This window comes from Abramis brama (genome assembly GCF_963993115.1).
Source record: "Abramis brama genome assembly, chromosome: 23".
In the NCBI taxonomy this organism is placed as follows: domain Eukaryota; kingdom Metazoa; phylum Chordata; class Actinopteri; order Cypriniformes; family Leuciscidae; genus Abramis; species Abramis brama.
In genome coordinates, this window is record NC_139985.1 from 5,626,955 (window position 1) to 5,649,265 (window position 22,311).

At 38.7% G+C, this 22,311-nt stretch overlaps 1 protein-coding gene and 1 long non-coding RNA gene across 2 annotated transcripts; both read right to left on the reverse strand.

The window, feature by feature from the left end:
• Nucleotides 1-1,945: 1,945 nt before the first annotated feature.
• LOC311074454 lies at nt 1,946-2,619 on the reverse strand. The gene is made up of 3 exons (XR_014604302.1): nt 2,401-2,619; nt 2,154-2,195; nt 1,946-2,003 (listed from the first exon to the last, which is right to left on the reverse strand). It is a non-coding gene; the product is annotated as an uncharacterized lncRNA (long non-coding RNA).
• An 11,344-nt stretch (nt 2,620-13,963) lies between these two features.
• Nucleotides 13,964-22,001, reverse strand: LOC311074452 (uncharacterized protein). Its single transcript, XM_084101064.1, has 13 exons — nt 21,967-22,001; nt 19,893-19,943; nt 19,562-19,642; nt 19,277-19,327; nt 19,127-19,177; nt 18,685-18,756; nt 18,004-18,087; nt 17,863-17,881; nt 17,557-17,608; nt 17,363-17,432; nt 15,776-15,871; nt 15,375-15,418; nt 13,964-15,253 (listed from the first exon to the last, which is right to left on the reverse strand). The coding sequence occupies exons 1-13, from the start codon at nt 21,974-21,976 to the stop codon at nt 15,167-15,169; spliced, it is 768 nt and encodes a 255-aa protein (XP_083957190.1). The 5' UTR covers nt 21,977-22,001; the 3' UTR covers nt 13,964-15,166.
• Nucleotides 22,002-22,311: the final 310 nt, after the last annotated feature.

Below are 22,311 nucleotides of genomic sequence, written 5' to 3' on the forward strand. Positions count from 1 at the left end.
AAATAAAAACATTTCTAACAATATAAATCGTTACCATCACCTTTTATCAATTTAACGCATTCTTGTTGAATTAAAGTACTAATTTCTTTAAAAAAAAATAGTTATTGTTCCCAAACTTTTGAACGGTAGTGTATATTGTTACAAAAGATTTCTATTCTAAATAAATACAGTTCTTTTTAACTTTTTATTCATCAAATAATCCTGAAAAAAGTATCTCAGGTTATAAAAAAATATTAAGCAGCACAACTGTTTCCAACATTGATCATAAATCAGCATATTAGAATGATTTCTGAAGGATCATAAGACACCAAAGACTGGAGTACTTGCTGATGAAAATTCAGCTTTGCATCACAAAAATAAATTACATTTTAAAGTATATTAAAAAAGAGAACCATTATTTTAAATTGTAATAATATTTCATAATATTACTGTTTTTTTTGTTGTTTTTTTTGTTTTTAACTGCAGGCTTGATGAGCATAAGAGACTTCTTTCAAAAGCATTAAAAATAGTAGTGTTTCCAAACTTTTGACTGGTACTGTATATATATATTTTTTTTTATCTGACTTATGAATCCAACATATAGTGATTTTACAAGTGAGGAACAGTGGATGAACTTACACATAGTTTTCTTTTTTGTGCTGGTTGGCAGGTCTACAAATATAAAAATCACTTTTGAGAAGGGAATCATTTTCACTTTTAATTCAGAATAACCAGAAAAAGTGTTATCAGTAACTTATCAGCTGCAAATATACCTGTTATCACATCATTCAAGGTGCAATAAGAATAATTTATTTTAATTTTACAATCTCAATTACTTATAGGTTTTCATGGTTGTTGTCACATGTGCAGTGGTTGCTGATGTTGAAACTGTAAAGACAGTTTAGCAGTATTAAAGCAAACGTCAAGACAGTATTTGTTGTTTATGATACAGAGCCTTCATATACAAAAATAACTTTTTTCTTACGTAATATGTACAAGTTTATTTCTATAAACTGACAATATTATCGCTTTCAATAATCCTGCTGTACAGAGAAACATTACAAGAGTGAATAACCCATATCATAGATTCATAAAGCTGAATAATGAGCTTAAGTAAGGAAGGAATAATTGACGATGGGCCGTTGAATTAGAAAATAACTTGGTGGCAATGCGGCCAGTGTGTTGTCAGCACTGCTCTGACGATTTTATCAGTAAAATAGCTTAATAACTTAAAAGCAACATGACATTTCTCACTGGTGAGGTACAGCACTGTTCTTGTGGAGACGAACAGACTCAAGTAACTTTCTCTCTCTCTCTCTCTCTCTCTCTCTCTCTCTCTCTCTCTCTCTCTCTCTCTCTCTCTCTCTCTAACTGCATTAGTCTACTATCAATGGCTCAAGCCTCAATTACTAGATCTAAAATTATGTTTTGGAATTTGCAACAGAGGCGTGGGATTAGATGCGTAAGAAATTAGTCCTACACACATGAGCGTTTTAAGGACAAAAAACCTGACAAATGTCTTGAAATACATAATTTGAACAATGTTTTGAGCTGTGGTAACCACTATAAGCAGAATAACTGACTCCGGGCTGTTGAGTTACTGAAAAATAATGCACACCTGAGGTGTAACTTAGGTGCATTACCACCTCAGATGTGCATTATTTTTTCTAATACTTCAACAGCCCGTCATTAATTATTCCTTACTTAATACTTTCATGTTGCTCATCTGGAATCTTTACCTGTGCAGAGTTGAGCCTCGGTTGAGCAAATGGATCCCAGTTACATTTTTTAAAGTTACACTTTTAAATCCAACATATTAATTCTCCACAGTAATTTTTACCATTTAGGAAGAGTGGATGAACTTACACATGGATTCCTCTGATGTGCTGGATGGCAGGTTTGACTTGGAATGGAGGTCTAATAATATAAAAATGAATTATTGCAAGGTGAATCAGTTTTAATCAGTGTTATCAGTAACTTACCAGCTGTACTGTACATTTCAGAAGTGGACATTAAAGGTAAAGCTGTTAAAAAAAAACACATTGTAAAATTTGCAGTGATGTATAAAAAATGTTCAACCGCAACAGAAAATAATGAGCCTGACAGAACAATTGCCACATCATTCAATGTGGAATAAGAATTATGGCTTTGATTTTTCAAACTCAGTTACTCACAGGTTTTCATGGCTGTTGTAACATGTGCAGCTGGTGTTGAAACTGTAAAGACAGTTTACCAGTATTACAGGGAGCAATTGCAATATTTAACTTTAAAGCAAATGTAAAGACAGTCTTTGTTGTTAAGGGGTACAGAGCCTTCAAATACAACTTTATTATGCCATATGATGTAATTCTGCCCTGTACTGGTTTAATTCAATAAGGATACATTTTTAAACATTATCAATATATAAATCTCAAGACTCACTCTGGATTGTTATTGTCACTGGATCGGAGTGAGGAGATGGTACGAGAACTTGTGACTTCTTCACAGTGTAGAAGCAGGTTATTCTCACAGATGAACTCTGACCTTCTGACCAAATACTGATCTGAGATCCAGTGAGTGAGAGCTGACATGATGAGCTCTGTTCTGATTTACTTTCTCTTTCATTTATGTTAAAGACACACATCTCCATCTACAGATCTTCAGTATTCAGTATCAGCATTAGCAATTGACGTATTTTCTGTGATTGCTTGTGTATTAGTTGTGTAGCAAAAATCTGTTTGATAATATCAACACTTCAAACGTTGTTTTAAACTGACTGTCAATCACTCACTGTGCAAATCATAATTAATCCAGTCATAATGTCATGTGATGAGTTTAACCAGATCACAGCATATTTCTGAATATAGGCTTCAGCACAAGTGTATTAATATGTGTATTAATAGAAAGAGTTCAAGAAGTGCTGCAGAACAGGAATGACCCAATAAAAACTTACAAAGAAACTTTTAAAATATTAAATAATTTGTTTGCGGTTTCTCCTCTCACCATCATATTAGATGTGCAGAAACAAGCTTCTGTCTATATGATGTCGAGCTCTCTGACATGATCAGCTGAAGCGACTCTTCCTTCCTGCCTAAATATATCACATAGTTCACTTGCTGAAGTCACACTGGTTAAGCGTTTGTCTGAGAAGAACCTACAAGTTATTCAGTGTAAGAAGATTTCACAGATCTCTGTCTGACTCACTATCTTACAGCATCCCACAACTGCTAGAATCAGCTCAATATGTTGTTTCTGACTTCATAGACCAATACCGATCAATACATTTAGTGTATTTGACCTTTCAGTGTTGTAAAGGGTGGTTCTAAATAGTATCCATCAAGTGCCATAAATGTAATACACAATATCATTCAACTTTTCTCAAATGTTTTTATTTGTTGTAAATACTGACTTTTTCTTTTATTGATCAAACTTTCATGTTTTAATGACCTACATAAATCAAACTGGCTTAAGAATTCTACAGTGTCTCTGATTAAAAGTGCTCATGTGTTAAAAAATGATTACAGTAAAAAGTCCTCACCTCTGATGGTGTGTGTGTCACTGCGCGGTGATCTGATCTCAGGTTCAGTGTTGATGTAATAATCACAGCTCAGATGTCTGCTGTTCACTGATCGTGTGAAGAGTTCACTATAGCTTGGATAAAACGCACAAAAAGGATGTTCTCCAAACTGTCTCTTCTGAATGTGAGAGACACTTCTGTGCAGAAGAACATCCTCAGTGTAGAGACTACAGGTGAAATCAGCTCTGACTGAAGATGGTATTTCACAGGCTATGTTGATCTGGACATCATTGTCACTAACACTGATCAAGGGTTTCTGAAGTGAACCTAAAGTGAAATAATCCAGAGTTATTAAAAACATTGCAATAAGAGATGGCAACGCAGAAGAACATCAACAGTGAAATCTCTCACCTAGAACCGTCACTGTAGCAGCAGGAGAATGAGATGATGGTTTATCAATCCTGTGCTCAGTTATTATGTAGAATAACGGTAGAATACACATAACGGTAATTGTTATTGGCCTCTGCTTGATATCAAACAGCTAATAATGTGATGCTAATGTTACACAAACCATGTTCCCGTTCAGACAGCTGCCTTCTAACCATCAGTGTCCTTAGAAACGCTTTGAACATCAAAGTCAGTGGAGAAAGACATATATTTCATCATAACATAGCCGCAACATAGTGTCGGCCCGGATCCGGCCCACATCTGGGCCGTGTGGAATTCATGTGTACCAGATGTGGGCCGGATCTGGGCCAACACTATGTTGCTGTCTGGGATACATCATATACATAATTCATCCACTTTATTGCTATACCGGATTTTTGATGTCCCTTCCTAAAGGTGAGTTATTTTGTTCTCACTGTGTAAAATGCCCACAGAGTTATAGAAATGATAGGAAAAGCCCCGCACTGCACACTGACAGGATTCATTACGTTTGTGAAGGTAGAAAATGGGTCATTTTTGAAACTGTTTTCTTTGGTTCACTGCAGTTTTAAGAAGAAAATACTGTTGACTGGTGAATTTGCACATGGTTTGTCTTCAAATTATATTAAAAACACCCCATAGACATAAACAACATTAAAATCTTATTTTTGTCACTTTCTCATGCACTTCAAAAATGTCATTCCTCTGATTCTTATAGCTTTTTATCAGGATATATACAGTAGCACCAAGAATAACTTTTATATGAACATGTGCAGATGTAAATGAATTCTCCTGTACAGTGGATATTCCAAATAAGGTAATAATAAATTCCAATTAATGCATTAATCAGGTTATAGCGATCAGTTAAATGAATTTTCATGGCTAAAGTAAAACTTCCTAAAAGCAGAGGTTGTAGGTTCATGTGTTTGCAAATATTTTAGACAAATGTTTTTTTCACTACAAATGTGGACATTCAGTGTTAAATTAAAATTAAATGACAAAGATCACTTACTGTAAGACTGAACCTCCATAAGAAGCTGAAAAGCAATGAAGATGAACAACTCCATTACAGCGAGAGTGAGAAAAGAGACAAGACTCACACAACAGGTGAATTAGGAAGTAACACATCAGACCACAAGCATTTAATGCTTGTGCAGTCAGAACTATGAAGATGAACGTACATCATGAGTCCACGTGTTCAGCTTTATTCACTGTAATAGAGGGCAGTTCTGGCCACAGGCATTAGAACAGTGGAAGGCAACAGTGTCTTCAAGCGATTCAATCTATCGTGTGAAGGGGCCGTTCACCCAAAAATGAAAATTCTGTCATCATTTACTTACCCTCATGTTGTTCCAAACCTGAATGAATTTCTTTCTTCTACTGAACACAAAAGAAGATATTCTGAAGAATGTCAGTAACCAGACAGTTGACAGTATCCATTGACTTTCATAGTATTTTTTTCCATACTATGGAAGTCATTTGGGAACATCAGCTGTTTGGTTACCCATATTCTTCAAAATCGTCCATATTCTCCATAATCGTCCCGGTGTTGCACAAGGCTTTAGTTTTGCGACCACAAGAAGCCCAGGTAATCCCCGTCATTTTCTTGGACATGGAACTGGTGGAACATTTTTTCGATGTCACATATTACAGCTATAGGATACCTTCTGAACCTCACAAGGACACCTGTGAGATTGTTTATCATGTCTGATCCTGAAAATTTTTCATTGAGACCTGAACCTTTAAATTTCACAGAACAATCAAAAACGACCCGTAGCTTGTCTGGCTTTTTCGGATGGTAGATGCTATGATGAGGTATGTACCACTTTTCACCATCAGTTCCTTCATCATTCACTGTTTCCACATCACCTCTCTCAATGACGTCGTTCATGTTAGTAATGTAGTATTGTATTTTTCTCGTTTCTACAGAACTTCTTGTTGAAATGATTGAGTCTGACTTTGGCAAGCTCTCTGCAGTCAGGTAAGTAAGGCCGTTGTTTGAATGGAAGAGGCATTTCATAATGTCCTTGAGCATTTTTCTTTATGCCTTCTTCGAGTTTGTCTAGGAACGTGATATCATCTTGAGAGATTGTCTTGTCATCTTAAAGTCTGACTCGAGTACACGGATTGCATCCACAGGTGTCAAAGCTGGTATCTCCTTTGTGGCTATTCTGTGACAAAAATGCCTGGTGTGGAGCAGCCCACAATACTCCATCCTAAATGTGTTAGAATAGCATAAGGTTGATCATCTTTACCTAGTATGGCTTGCCTGTGAGCTAGCACTCTAGGGCAGTTATAGCCGATTAGTAAAACTACTTCACAGCTGAGAAGAGGCGACATTTTGTCTCTGATTACCTTCGCAGTTTCCTGTGTTGCAGTGTGTGATCAGGATTGACAGGAATACACTCCTTGGTGTATACTGTAGGAAGATTGATATGTACTGAGGAATTGTACCCTCTCACACGAAGATCAGATACTCTTTTACTTTTAATGATCATATTGTCTCCCATCAGGGTGGTAAGTTTGTTTTATTGGTTGAGTATTTACTTGCAGTACATTACTCTTTTCTTCATCAATGAAAGTAGTGTCACTCTGAGTGTCTAACAAAGCAAAGAATTTTCAAAGATGGATTTTTCACAGACGACACCCATACAATCATAGATGTAATGACTGAATGACCTTCGCTTGTGATATTAAGTGACGTAGCCTCACTCTCATGTGCATGCTCATTGCTTACCGTCGGTTTTCTGTTTCCGTTATTCTCATAATCATGAAGACGTGAGATTGAAGACAAATTGAAGATAATGAAGACAATTTGCATACATCACATGTGTGGCGACATTCCTCAGCACAGTGACCTGGTTTCATACAGCCATAACAGACTTCATTGTCTTTGACATTGAACCTTCTGTCTTTCAGAGACTTCTCCATGAATTTTGGACACTCACAAAGTTAATGATTGTCATCTTGTGCATGGCATTACAAGGTCATTATGCCGTGGCCACGCGATGTAAAGTCGTGGGCTCGAGATCATATGTTGAGGGAACAATATATATTTCTCGTGGCCACGACTTCATATTTTGAAAGAACGACATATTTCTTGTGGCCACGAGTTATGTTGAGGGAACCACACCGGTCAATACTGTAACCACATACAGCAGTCGGAGATGGAGATGACTGATGAAATAACATTTTACTTTGAATTAGGAATGACATATAAATATATAATGCGCTCTCTGGCATTAAGACATGGGTACGTTATAAGTGAAAGACACCTGAAGCGCATTCTTAAGTTGAATGGGCTTTTTCGTCAGAAATTTGCTGTCTTGAATTAAATACTCTGGTCACAAATAAAGTCCCGTTTAAGGCAATAAACAAAAACAAATTATGAGAAACTTAAATTAACAAATAGTAAAGTAAATTATGCCAAGAGTAAAAGGAGAGCCCATGTCGTGTGTGAAGATTCGGTTTCCACATGTTATAAATCTCGTAGCCACGAGAAACGGATGTCGTTCCCTCAACATAAGATCTCATACCCACAAGATATTATGACGTTCCCACAACTTAATATCACGTTCCCCCGAGTTTATATGTTGTGGCCACGACAAAACTAAGTGAACCGAACATGTCCCCTCCCGGTCGCCGTAGTTGACTGACTCTTTGTCTCTTGTTTTATTTCTTCATCATATAATTTTACTAGGGCACGAGCAACCTCTAAATCACTGGTCTCAAACTCCTGGAGGGCCACAGCTCTACACAGTTTTGCTCCAGCCCTAATTAAACACACCTGATCCTGCTAATCAAGGTCTTCAGGATTACTAGAAGCTTCTAAGCAGGTGTTAGTTGGAGCTTAACTCTGCAGAGCTGTGACCCTCCAGGAACTGAGTTTGACAGCAATGCTCTAAATCCTGTTCTATCTGCAGTCGTTCTAAATCAAACCTTTGAGTTTATTGCTCTTTTCTGAGGAGCTCTTCTAGAGTTCTTATTTTTTTCCTTTTTTCTTGTCTTTCCATTTGCATCATCTTGTATTCAGCCTCTTTTGCAGCATCTGCTTATAGAAGAGAAGATCCAGAATGGCTGCTGAGCATAACTATGAGCTAAAGCCCTTTACTGTTCTGCCTCAAACTCGCCATCTACTGTTGAAAACGCACTCGGTTACCTAATGTAACCTCGGTTCTCTCTAGAAGAGGGAACGAGTATTGCGTAAGTAGCTTACGCTTCGGGAAAGTTCTCTTTCTTCGAGATCTGAAGCCAAAAAATTATCCTTAATTTTGCATTTATTGTCAACGCAGTGCAGCAGCAGGCAGACCAAAGCAAGCTGTATAAGCGTGCTCATTGGCTGCCAGGCGGCAACTGCTTAAGCCTATCAGTGAGCCCGGTGTGACGTCACACCCAATGAGGGCGCTTCGCGCCCTCCACACCCTTCTAACCGTCAAGAAGGGTGTGGCCAGTGTGTATATATTGCGGGCTCACAGGCTGAGTTCTGGTTTTCATAGTCTGAAGCGCAAAAGCTCGTGGCGCGTCACGGCAGGTTACGCAATACTCGTTCCCTCTTCTAGAGAGAACCGAGGTTACATTAGGTAACCGAGTACGTTCTCTTACGAGAGGTTCTCTCGTATTGCGTAAGTAGCTTACGCTTCGGGAACCCATTGTCAACGCCGTGCGCGCCGAGCATCCAACACATGAATCCCAGGGAGACCGGGGAAAAACATAACGTTGAAACAGGTGGCCGGTCGGGCCCACACCTGTACTAAGCACTTCACTTCACATAAATGATAGAGCGGCATAGCCGGTCTGTATACATCAGTGGAAATGGTGTGGCCGGCAGCGCGGGCCCACACAGTGCATAAACACGTATAGGGAAAGGGAATAGAGCAGAAACACTGGTCTATTTGTGGAAAAGAATCCTTCCCCTGGTGCCAACCAGAAAATTAACCAGTATGTGGACATAGTCTGCGCATAAGCGACTGGGCAGCATACATGCCACTTATACTGATAACAGTTTAGCCTGCAGGGCGGGAACTTCCAGGTTATAAAACCTCACGAATGTAGATGGGGAGGCCCAGCCCGCCACCATACAAATATCGTGAATAGAAATTCCGCTGGACCAGGCCCACGAAGAGGCCATGCCTCTAGTGGAGTGGGCTCTGACACCCAAAGGACACTGCAGGTGTTTGGAGGCGTAAGCTGCTGCAATCGCGTCCACTATCCACCTGGGCAGGCTGTTTCGAGGCGGCGAGACCCTTGGTGCGTCCGCCAAAAGAAACAAAGAGCTGCTCGGACCGCCTGAATGCGGCGGAACACGTGATGTAAACTCTCAGCGCCCTTACAGGGCATAGGAGGTTATCACTGTCCCCGTTATCGGATATTGGCAGAGCCGAGAGGGAGATGATTTGTGCCCTAAAGGGGGTACCAATCGCTTTGGGAATATACCCGTGTCTCGGTCTGAGAATGACTTTAGAGTCATTCGGTCCGAACTCAAGACATGCAGGGCTAATAGATAGCGCGTGCAGATCCCCCACGCGTTTTACTGAAGACAGAGCTATCAGAAAAACGGTTTTGAGCGAAAGGTACTTAGGATCCACAGATTCAAGCGGTTCAAAAGGAAAAGCCTTCAGGGCCTCCAGGACCAAGGACAGATCCCAGATAGGAACCGAGGGGGGCCGCGGGGGATTCATCCGCCTGGCTCCTCTGAGGAGACGGATAATAAGCTCATTCCTTCCGAATGCCCGGCTGCGCGTCGCCTCAGCGAACGCTGCAATAGCCGCCACATACACTTTGAGCGTGGAAGGGGACCTGCCCTTTTCCAACAGCTCCTGTAGGAAGGAGAGCACTTGCGGAACCCCACATGTGCGTGGATCAAAGCTCTTAGTAGCGCACCATTTAGAGAACACAGACCACTTAGACGCATAGAGCCGTCTCGTGGAGGGAGCTCTAGACTGCGTGATCGTGTTCACGACCCCTTCTGGCAGGTCAACGGGTATCCGTTGATTACCCATGCATGCAGAGACCATCGCTCCGGATGGGGATGCCAGATTGACCCACCGGCTTGAGAGAGGAGATCCTTTCTCACCGGGATCGGCCATGGAGGTGAGTGCGACAGCCTCACCAGCTCTGGGTACCAAATCTGGTTCTCCCAGCGCGGGGCTATAAGGAGCACTGGGTGCTGTGTTTCCCTGATCCTTGTTAAAACCTGTGGTAACAGGGAGATCGGGGGAAAAGCGTACAGCGGGAGGCTGGGCCAGGTCTGGGACAGCGCGTCCTCGCTTTTCGAGAAAAATTTCGGGCAATGAGCGTTGTCTCTCGACGCAAAGAGGTCGACCTCCGCTCTGCCGAATAGGCGCCAGAGAAACTGGACTGTCTGGGGTTGCAGGGACCATTCTCCCGGGGGAATGATGTCTCTGGACAGTCTGTCTGGACCGACATTCAGGTGGCCCGGCACGTGCGCGGCTCTCAGCGAGCGCAACGAGCGGTGAGCCCACACGAGAAGGCGTTCTGTCAGCTTGCACAGGTTCCTGGATCTGACACCGCCCTGTCGGATCACATAGGATACCACGGACATGTTGTCCGAGCGGACTAGCACATGGTGATCCTGTATGAATGGGAGGAAGCGCTTGAGCGCGTTCTCGACCGCTATCATCTCCAAACAGTTTATGTGGAGGCATTTCTCCTGGTCTGACCACAGGCCAAAGACCGGTTTGCCCTCGAAAGAGCGCCCCAACCTGAGGTGGAAGCGTCCGTCGAGATAACTTTGCGGTGTGAGATGGCTCCCATTGTCACTCCCCGCTGGTACCAGTCGGCTGCTAACCAGGGCTTCAGTGCTGAAAACGCAGCTCTGAGTCACTCTGATTCGAATGCCGCCGGAAGCCCAGGCTCTGTGAGGCACTCGGGCATTCAGCCAGCGTTGTATATAACGTAAATACTCATAAATACTCGAGCACCATGAGTAGGAGTGGTACGAGAGGCGGGTTCATTTTCTGTAAGTAAGAAAAACTGGCCGCGAGCTCGGAGAAGCGAACAGCATAAATTTTTATCTGCCGCGAGCGAACTCGGGTCTCTAGCGTGAAAGCCTATGATTCTGCCACTGAACCACAGGGGAGAACACATTACCTTTCAGTTAGCGCGAAGATATAAGAGAGCGACCTCATGTTCGTTTGCAGGCGTGCGTGTATAAAACAGGCTCGTTTACTGCAATAGTAATATTTCCAGCCGCCTGAACTTAAGAGGGGACTGAGAAATGTGTGAGAATTGGCGGTTTGTCCGGCCACAGCGGGACTAAAACACTCTCTCTCCTCTTTTCGCCGGTGAGTGAGGCGCGCGCGCGCTGAACGTTGCTCGTGACCGTCCGCTCTGTTATCCCTTGTGAACGGCGCAATCTGCGCGGCCCAACAAGGGGGAGAGCGGGTTCGCTTTCTGTATGTAAGAAAAGCTGGCCGCGAGCTCGGAGAAGCGAACAGCATAAATTATTAACTGCCGCGAGAGCCGGGATCGAACACGGGTCTCTGGCGCGAAAGTCTAAGATTCCGCCACTGAGCCACAGGTTCCGGCGAGCTCCTCAGTCACAACAGTCTCCGGTGGTCTCTGCGAGCGGCGCTTCTTCTTGCGCGGCCCGGCAGGGACAGGCGGAGCGACAGCTTGGTCGAAAACTTCAAGTCGAGCCCGCAGGGTCGACATTGAAAGTTCCTCGCACTCGGGGCAGCCGCCCGTAGAGAGTGCGGTGGCGGCGTGCTCGCGGCCCAGGCAGAGAGCGCAGAAGAGGTGGCGGTCTCCGTTGCTGAGCGGGGCGCGGCACGAGCCGCAGGAAAAACGAGGTATTTTGACAAAAACGCCTCGTGCTCTTTTAGAACAGTGAGAGAAAGTGTGTGTCGCAGGGCGAACACACACAGCAGTAATAAAAGGATATGTCGCCGGATAGCGTAGCAGGCACGGATGGCTGAAGGCGGCGAAGGCGGCCGGCTTCCTCAGGCGCTGTCCTAAGCTTGCTGGTCGCTGGTTTCGACGGCGGCGGCTTCTCAAGATCCAGCGATGCGAAGAGCTTCGCTGAAGACAAGAAAATCAGAACTCAGCCTGTGAGCCCGCAATATATACACACTGGCCACACCCTTCTTGACGGTTAGAAGGGTGTGGAGGGCGCGAAGCGCCCTCATTGGGTGTGACGTCACACCGGGCTCACTGATAGGCTTAAGCAGTTGCCGCCTGGCAGCCAATGAGCACGCTTATACAGCTTTCTTTGGTCTGCCTGCTGCTGCACTGCGTTGACAATAAATGCAAAATTAAGGATAATTTTTTGGCTTCAGATCTCGAAGAAAGAGAACTTTCCCGAAGCGTAAGCTACTTACGCAATACGAGAGAACCTCTCGTAAGAGAACCTTTTCAGCACAAATTTGACGATGTCATTGGTCACAGCTTCACATGCATCAAGTTTACGTCTTAAACCAGCAGTGTGTGTGATATGTTCCCTTATTTCTATATTAGCTCCACAGATTCTGCCTTGGCTTGCTGATCAATTTATAAATTGAATAGCTATACAGTAGCCAACATATTGTATAATTATTTCTGTACATATAATTGTATTTTTTCTCTTTAGAGGTGCAACAAGTGAAGAAATGAAACGGTTCATCCATGTTTTGAGGAGCATAAAAGAGATGTTTCCACCTGGCAGGAGGTGTAGATTCTGTGGCTGTTTTCAAAGTTTCACCAGTAGAGGTCGCCACTGAATCAGCAAAGAGAATTCAACAATGTCACAGAGTCCATTTAGTTTGGAAATATCACTTTAATTATAGCAGGATACTGGTATCAATATTACAGCATAACATATCATCGTAAAACATATCAGAAACACTCTACTTTATGAATGTTCCACATATACACTGCAGTTCAAAAGTTTGGGATCGACAAGATTTTTTTTTCAAAAGTCTCTTATGCTCACCAAGGCTACATTTATTTGATTAAAAATACAACAACAACAACAAAACAGTAATATTGTGAAATATTACGATTTAATATAACTGTTTTCTAATTTGTAATTTATTCCTGTGATAAAAGCTGATTTTTCAGCATCATTACTCCAGTCTTCAGTGACAAAATCATCTTTGTGATGTCTGGATTACTGAAGATAGATGATATTTATTACCGTCAAAGACAGTGTTAGAATGTGCTGAGTGTTTTATTCTTACATGTGGATCAGTGAACATACCTGGATATGAGTGGCCGTCACAGCTAACCGCAGTCCATGTAGCTGTTCTTCAAGGTTCTTTCACACACCTCAACTTTAGGCTTAATCTGTACTGTTAAGCACAGACAAAACTGAGCAGAAATGTTATTTATAGAATTATTATGTGCCTGCTTCTCAGATTGATTCGGCATTTCATTTGAAGTCTTAAGATGCATGACGTAAAAAAATAGGAATATTTCACAGTGCTGTTTGTAAGAATAGGATACACTGTCATCAAAAGATGAGATGTGGATTCTTCACAAACTTTTTAAGTTTTGTCTGCCTAAAAAAAGTACTTGGAAAATAACTTTTAATTGCCTAATCCCTTTACATCAAAGGAAAGCCATGTTATGTAAATAAAAACATATTTTCCATCATTTTTCTATCATTTATTTAAATAATCTGAATGCACTATTTGTAATTTCTGGGTTACAATAAGGCAGAGATTTCTCATTTCTCTTAGAGGACCAGCAACTTTTTTTTACAACAATTTTAGCACTAGTCATGAAAGCAATAAAATCTAACATTGATATCATAGCTTTTTCAAAAAACTTAAATTTATGGTAAAAGGCGGCAGCATGGTTGCCGGAAATTCACTTTAATTAATACTGTGAGAGTATTTGTTTACAGTATGGCATATTGGTGCCTGTTTTTTCTAAAATGTTTAACTGTATATTCAATATTGTATAATGTTAGTATACCAATTGACTTGAATAACCAAAATCAGATTTTATTTTGTAATGATAAATGTACTGATAACCACTATGATAGTACAGATGGTAAAACAGAAAGTCACATGATGAATCAGAGTAGCCTGTCCAGACAATACTCATATTTAAATGGTGCACAGGGTCATACACACAAAGACACTAAAACAATGCAATAAACATTAACTAAATAACTTAAAATGTATCACAAAACATCTTAAATGTACATTATTCAAAGTAAAAATAAGCAAATAGGCCTATAAAATATAGCCCAGGTGTCATGCAGGGACTTGTCCTTTTATTGTTCACAATAAATACATATAATTCATGATTATATATGATAATTCATTGTTTTTATTTCCAAAACCCATAAATTTGACAGTATTTTACAGTTAAAGGGTCAAGATGACATGACAAGATTACATCAAATTTGATCTTTTGACATATCTTTGGTCTTTGTGTCATGAAAACATCCTGCAAGTTTCATAGCCTAAAGCGCCAATTTAATTAGGATATTGTGGCATGTGGCGTCACATGGGCGAATACATTTGCAAATGACTGCAAAACATCAACGAATCGGTTTACATCATCGGACCATAGGCCCCGCCCACTGGTGCTTACTCTCTAATTGATTGACACCTGTCTTCAGACACAAACGTCGCGTGTCAAAAGAAAATAGAAGCCATTTATAATAACTCACAAGATGTACTCCATGGACGAGTAAAAGAGCATTGCTTAAACTGTTTAAACAGCATTTGCGTTTCTGTACAGACTTCAGAAGGACACCTTCCACAGGAACAAGTGGATAGTTTATTTTTATTGGCGTAGCCTACTGGATCGCGTCGAAGAATTATATATTTGTTCAGAGCATTTTACTGCGTTTTTTAAATGAAGGCTCAGTATAATGGAGAGTTCACGCTAAAACTTTTGTTGAAATATGAACTTTCAACTATTTTGGATGCATAGACTGTAAAAAAAGATTAACGATGCCGGATTGGATCTGACAGCAGCTACATCCCAAACTGTAAGTAAACAATTTCTTCTGTATATGATGGTTTTATATGGATAATGTTTTCAAAGCAATAGCGAAGGGGCTGCTGACGTTAGCTAACCGTGACAGTTTACTGACAAGCCTTAAAGGAGCCGCCCATTAAATCATTTTAGACAGAGGAATGGTTAAACAATAAATTGCATTAATAGGCTATGTTTAATATTTTAAGATCAATATTAGAAGTGGTTCCACACTAAACACTGAATAACGAAAGTGAGCACCATTTTTTCTGCAAGTAAAGATAATATACTTTATAATGGATATACTGTACATAATGAAACAACAGAGACTCATCAGTGATTCACCAAACTGTAGACTTGATCTCCTGCGTTTGAATGAACTGGTTTGTCAGGGATTGTGCAGTACAGGTGGTAAACATTCTTAAGGAATAAAACAGAAAGATAGAAAAGAAACACATGATAAATGTCTTGGCATTCAGTTCATGATGGACGTCTCTGTTGTTTGTGTGGGTTTGGTGTGTGACAGTGTGTTTACACATACCTCATTTTCCTCTGTATTTCCCTCTTTCTGTTGAGTATTGTATTCTGTAATGCAATGCAGAATCATCATATCACTTTAAAGAACATGCTGACCTTCATGAACAAGCTCTTTGTCATAAAGCTTTAATGTATTTTAAGCTTTGACACTTTGCACAGCAGTATCTCTTCTCAGACTCATTGTGTGCATCACTGTTGTGATGAATTTAATATTTGTCCCACTTCTTCCGTATGAGCTTGAGCTCATTTTGAGAGAGTGGGCCAAGTTTCTCAATGCTTATGTGAGCATCAAAAATGCTGTTTTTGGACAAGTGAGAAAGTTTTGAGTTTGTTTTTATAGTAAAGACCGAGAATGATTTGATTCATCATGATATGACCACTTTAATGAAAGAAACATTTTATTACCTGAGGGCTGGTAAATTGAATTCTCAGACATAATGAAAGAGTCAGTTGCTGTGGGATCTGGTGTGCTGTCCTGATGGGACTCTGGGTGTTCGAGGCCTTTGGAAGAACAGCATGATGAAGAGGGTCAAACAGAGTCAATATCCAAACAAGAGGATAAATGTGAAATGGCTTCTCCTAAAGCTTCAAACGTGGTGTGTGAAGATACATCGCGCTTTGACGTCAGTGACACTAAACACAATGCATGTCTTGATACCAAACATGATGCACCATGATGGAATGAGTGCATTTACAAAATAGCTGTGAGAGCTACACAAGTGCTGCACGGGTGATGTATTTTTGTTGCCAAAACCCGGAAATGAAGATCAATGTTTTTTTGTTTTTTTTATAGTTTTTTTTTTGTTAAATCCCTGAAATAAGGTCTTTGGTTAACATAAGCCCAAGATTTTTTCAAACTTTATTTATATGACATGACATATAGTAAACCCCCTTTAGGATTTTTGAAAATTGTAAAGCTTTTTTCTTGTCTTGAAATAAGAGGTTTTTGGGGCACATTAAGGAGCCGTTTACATGCATTTTGGCCATTCATTTTATACAGAACATGTTTTGGGGGTTTAGGGGTTGGGGTCATGTTCTGAAAACCCAAACTTTTGAAAATGGATTTCAAAGGGCAAGTTTTTGAAAATGTTACCGTTACTGTCTATGTGTAAAAATGCAATTTTGTGAAAACAGTGATGTCATGCGCATGTGTAGCCTATTACGCGTTCAGTCTATAGATGGGCTCATAGTGTTACAAAGTGACATTGCCAACTACTGGCCTGGCAGCATAATACAGCGTTTTTAGTCCTTTTTCGCGGATCCGTGTGAACAGGATCGTTTTGACAATGTTGTCATCTGTACACGAAAAACACAAAGGAAAAACCTTTTAGTTTTTAGCACATTGCTGTACTGTAAATGTATCCTGAAAGGGAATATGTTCTTAGACTGAAAGAGTTATAGAAGCTCGACAGCCCTTTAAAAGTGCTGATTTTACTGTATAGGCAGTGTAAACATTCTGCAAAAAGCTCATTTTGTGTTCCACAGAAGAAAGAAAGACTTATGGGTTTGAAACAGTAGGAAAGTGAGTAAATGATTTTCATTTTGTCATGAACTGTTCCTTTAAAGCTGCAGTCCTTCACTTTTTTTGTGTTCAAAATGTACAAAATGTATATAATAACTAAGCGAGTACATCATGAATCCATTTTCCAAACCGTGTTTTTGTCTTATCACGAATGTACACCTATAATAAGTCTTTATATTCTCACTATTTTAGAGGTCTTACCCATGCGTGACTCATCATAGACATAAACAGAGAGAAGTAGCTCCGGCTACAAGATGCATCTTCTGTTTATTAACCGCTAAAGCGCCAAAGGTTGCGGACTGCAGCTTTAAGAAAAGATGTGGCTAATAATGCTGAAGACTTGAAAGAGGAAGTGATACTAGTTTCTGAGAAGCTATGGTCTATATATCGTGTTTTTGACTTAGCAGGTTTATTCATTGTTCTTGTTTCACGTTATCTGCGATCATCAACTGAGAACGATGTTCTCTCACCTACAGAGATGGGCTGAGATGTGGCTGGTACAGAAATGATCAGAGAATATGTCTCAGCAGGGCCAGAAGTCTAAAAGACATTAAGAATAATTAAAGTCATGTCTATGTTAAGGTTCAGCCATTCTTACTCATCATGACATTATAAATATTTATTACCTTGTGATTTTAAAGATTGTAAATGCACAGATACTCACCATACCAGTTCCTTGATTGGGTACATCTGATGTAATTGATCTCATTTTATTGCTAAGAATCAAATATGGATCTTTATGGCATCTTTTCATACATAAATCAGATAAGGTGCTAAACATTTACGCTTATAGTTCCTAGATTACAAAAAATATAGACATTGTAGACATTGTATCACAGACAAAAGATTTCATGCAATGCAGTAGTCTGCATTAAATAGTCATATCACTTTAAATAACAAATGTTTTAACCTTCATGAACAAGCTCTGTCATAATTCAGACTACTGAATTGAATGCATGAAAAAACTCACTGTTGTCTTCTTTTTTTACCTACAAAACAATGGGCATTATATGTTCAGTTTTAGCTTGCATGATAAATTCTATATTGAACAACATAAAACCCAGTTCATACAGAACAAACAAAGAATATATGTAATGATAACTTTACTTACATGCAAACCAGCATGGGTAGATGAATCCAGAAAAAATGACACCAACACCAGTGGAAACCAGAACTATAATCAATAAGCCTGTGACTAAACAAAACCAACACTTTAATAAATATGTATATGCATTATGGTAAAGTTTAATTTGGTTGTTTTTAGTGCTGGGCAACGATTAATCGCAATTAATCGCATCCAAAATAAAAGTTTGTGTTTACATACACTGTAAAAAAAAAATACATCCCCAAGTCAAAATTTTCTAGTGACTGGTTACATCTAAAATTTTCAATTAGTCTGACGTATTATTTCTCATCGAGTCAATGTTAACAGACTATTGCAACAAGAATTGCACTTGGGCCAATTTAAAAAGATGTGATCAGTCACTAGAAAATTTTGACTTGGAGAGGCTAGAAATTTTTTACAGTGTAATATATGTGTGTATAATTATTTTTAAAATAAAAGCATATGCATGTATATATTTAAGAAATTTTTGCATGTACTGTATATATATAACTCATATTTCTTATATATACATATATATAAATATATACATGCACATGTGTGTATTTATATACAAAATAATTATACACAGTAGTACACACACACACACACACATATATTATGTAATATATTTTCATATATTATTGTGATACACAAAAAATTGAGAAAATGTATAAAGATTTGTTTTACTTTTGCTCTGTGGATGCTGTGTTGGGGTTGGACTGTTAGTTTGATCTGTTGTAGTGTGAACATTAGGAGCATCTGCATCAGAAAAGACCTCAAATGAAATCACATTTGACCAAAGCGTGATGATTATACACAGCAGTGTTAAGTCACACCGCACAGAAAGACACTGACCAATGCCAACAATCACCAGATTAAAGACTTCACTTATTAGACATTCCACTATTCGACAAACACCGATTCAATATGTTAAATCTGCAAAAACGAGAGCTGACCAATGGCGTCACAGCAGCAGACTCCAAAAGGAGTAACACACTGATCCGAAAAATAAAAAATTCGCCATTTTTTGGTGTACAGTGTGAATGGGCCTTTACAGTGTTCGATGAAGTCACTGGAAAAAAGAAGAATTGTCCTTATATGGCATTCTACTGATATTTATAAAAGTTACCAGTTCTGGTGGATGTTGGGGTTTCAGAAGTGGAAATGGCAGCCATTACTGCTGAAAATACATTGCAAAATAATGAGCTATATGAGTTAACACACTATGAAAGAATTGTAATGTTATACGTGTTTTAATTGAACACTAAACTATGCTCACATGTTTTCGAGTTTCCATTTGTGGCTTTTTGAGTGGACGTTTCTGTTGAAACTGCAGTGAGAACATACTGTACATCATGGGTGTATTTAAAATGAAAACTGTCTTAACAAAGATTGGCATAAATATTTAAATTAAAAGTTATAGCAGTAACTATGATTTGAAAACAATTGAAATATAAAGACCAATCCCAAAAAATTATGATGCCTCAGAAGAGAGTCCAGCTCAGCTTATAAGCCACACAGTCTCATCTTGAGTCATGTGACATTGAGTAATTTGTTTACTTACTTGGCATCCAGGTACTGGGTTCTGAGATCAGTGGTTCTGACATGCTTATGTTAACAGGCAAAGGAGATGTTGCCATGGAAACTGAAAAAAACAATGACACAAAATGTAGATGCATTATTGAACTTTAATGTTTAGGGGAAAACTGCAATTCATAATTGAACACTGAGAAAACCAGCATGATCAAAGTAAGTTGAGAACTTTCAAACTGCTCAATGTTTGGAATCTTCACCTGTGCAGAGTTTAGCCAAGTTGAGTAAATTGATCCCAGATTTTTTTTTTTTTAATCCAACATATAGTGATTTTACCAATGAGGAAGAGTGGGTGAACTTACTTGTGGTTTCCTTTGTTGTGCTGGTTGGCCGGTTTGATGTGGAAAGTAAGTCTACAAATATAAAAATAACTTCCTGTATATTGCAAGGGGAATCACTTTTGACATTTCAATTCTTCTTTTAATTCAGAATGACTAGACAAAGTGTTATTAGTAACTAATCAGCTGCAAATATACAAATTAGGCCTACACTGTAAAAAATGATCGTAATTTTAACGGTAAAAGACTGTAAAAATGCTACAGTGAAAAACTGTTAATTGGTTAACAGAAAGTTTCTGTACTATATACGGTAAATAACTGTGATAGATCTAACGGTACATTTAATGTAATTTTACTGTAACATACCGTTAAATTTACAGTTTTTGAAAGTGAAAAAACAACTCATTGTATAATTTACAGTGAAAAACCGTAAATTGACATTCCCACAATTCCCTGTGACACTTCACATTTGATCTATTTTTGTTGAAATAACTATGTTTGTTTCTTCATAGTTTTCTTCGTTTTTTCTAATCAGTTATGTACATTAGGGGTTTATGTTACATTTAATGTTGTTAAATTAATGTTTATTGCATTTTTAAAATTTCATGTGTTACCATGATGGTGTTTAATGTTTGTGTGAATGACACTGTGCAGCTTCTATATATATTAGTATTAACTTTCTTGTGGAAGAACTGCTTGTGATGAGCTTTGATTGATCATGTGACTCTCATCACTGCTGTGATTGGTGGTTATCAGTGTACAAAACAGATATTAATACTTCAATAGGACGGTAAATTAACTTTATATCATATTACTGAAATTACTGTTATATTTACTGGATTATACTGTAAAATTGACATGTTGTTCAGAATAGCACGTACATTTTACAGTTTAAACCAGTAAATATAACAGAACTCCAGTGTGTTATATGCTGGTTTAAACTGTAAAATGTACATGTTATTCGGTAAAAGCAATTACTGTTTTGTTGTATATTTTACGGAATTGTTCTGGTAACCCCAGCTGCCAGTTTTTTTCCGTAAAAACTACGGAATTTTTTTTACAGTGTATCACGTCATTCATGGTGTGATAAGAATATATATTAGGGGAGAGCGGGGCACAAAGTAACGCTTTTTGACTTTCTCAGTTTGTGTAAATCTACTTATGGTTCAGAGTATTTATTTTTTCCCACATTAATTTCCCACATGTCTACTACAATTATGTGTTTTTGTTTTATTAATACAGTTTATACTTTTTTCTTAAAAATACCCCGAAAGAATGGAAGTGAAATGTGACAACATGCCCCATAGGCGGGGTACATTGTAACATGTGAGGGGCACATTGTAACATGACATGATATGACAGCTTAAAATGTTATCTGATCTAATAAAAACAATATACAAAACAAACTAAAATATTTTCTAAATAAAATACAATTAAAAAACTTTTTCATATAAAATAATGTCAATTTTTAATAATTAAATATAAACTCATTTTTGAGTTTTGACTACGAACACATGAAAACACAGCTATACAACATAGTTCAAAACAAATAAATAATTAGTCATTTCTGAACATTGACTCTCAGTCTTTATTCACTTTTTTCTCACGTTTTCTCAATAAAATTAATAAAAGTATAGAATATAATAGCATATTTCTAATAGGGGCACATTGTAACGCAGTGTTACAACATGCCCCCGCCTGCACAACTGGGGTTTAAACCCTGCTAGTGTCTATAGTTAGCGAAGCATTAAAGAACTATCTCAACTGTTAAATAACATCTTAGAGATTCAAATAATATCAGATTTGTCTTATTTTAAATAAACACAAAAAATAGAGATGAAAAATTAACTTAAGTAAGAAATTTACTTTTGCAATGGTTTAATAAATGTCTATGGATATCTTCCACAAAAAAAAAATTTTTGGCGGATTTTTTTTTTCTATATAGTGTTGATATGGCAACTAGTAAATACACAAAGTTTCATCATCCAAGCATGTGCGGAAGTATTTAAAACAAGCGTGTTACAACTAGCCCCGCGTTTGGTTGTGCCCCGCGCTCCCCTATATATATATTTTTGATTTTTCAAAGTCAATTACTCACAGGGTTTCATGGTTGTTGTCACATGTGCAGTGGTAGCTGGCGTTGAAACTGTAAAGACAGTTTACCAGTATTACAGGGAGTAATTGCAATATTTAACTTTAAAAGCAAATGTCAAGATAGTCTTTGTGGTTGATGGTACAGACCCTATAACTTTTCATACCATGTAATATGTAGGCCTACAGGTCTTGTACAGGTTTATATCTAATGAGGATATTACTGAACCAAATGAGACAATGAGTTGATTATTGTATATTGTAAACTGACACTAATTTTGTTTTCAATAACCCTGCTGTACAGAGAAACATTAAGAGTAAACAGCCCATTATCATAGATTCATAAAGCTGA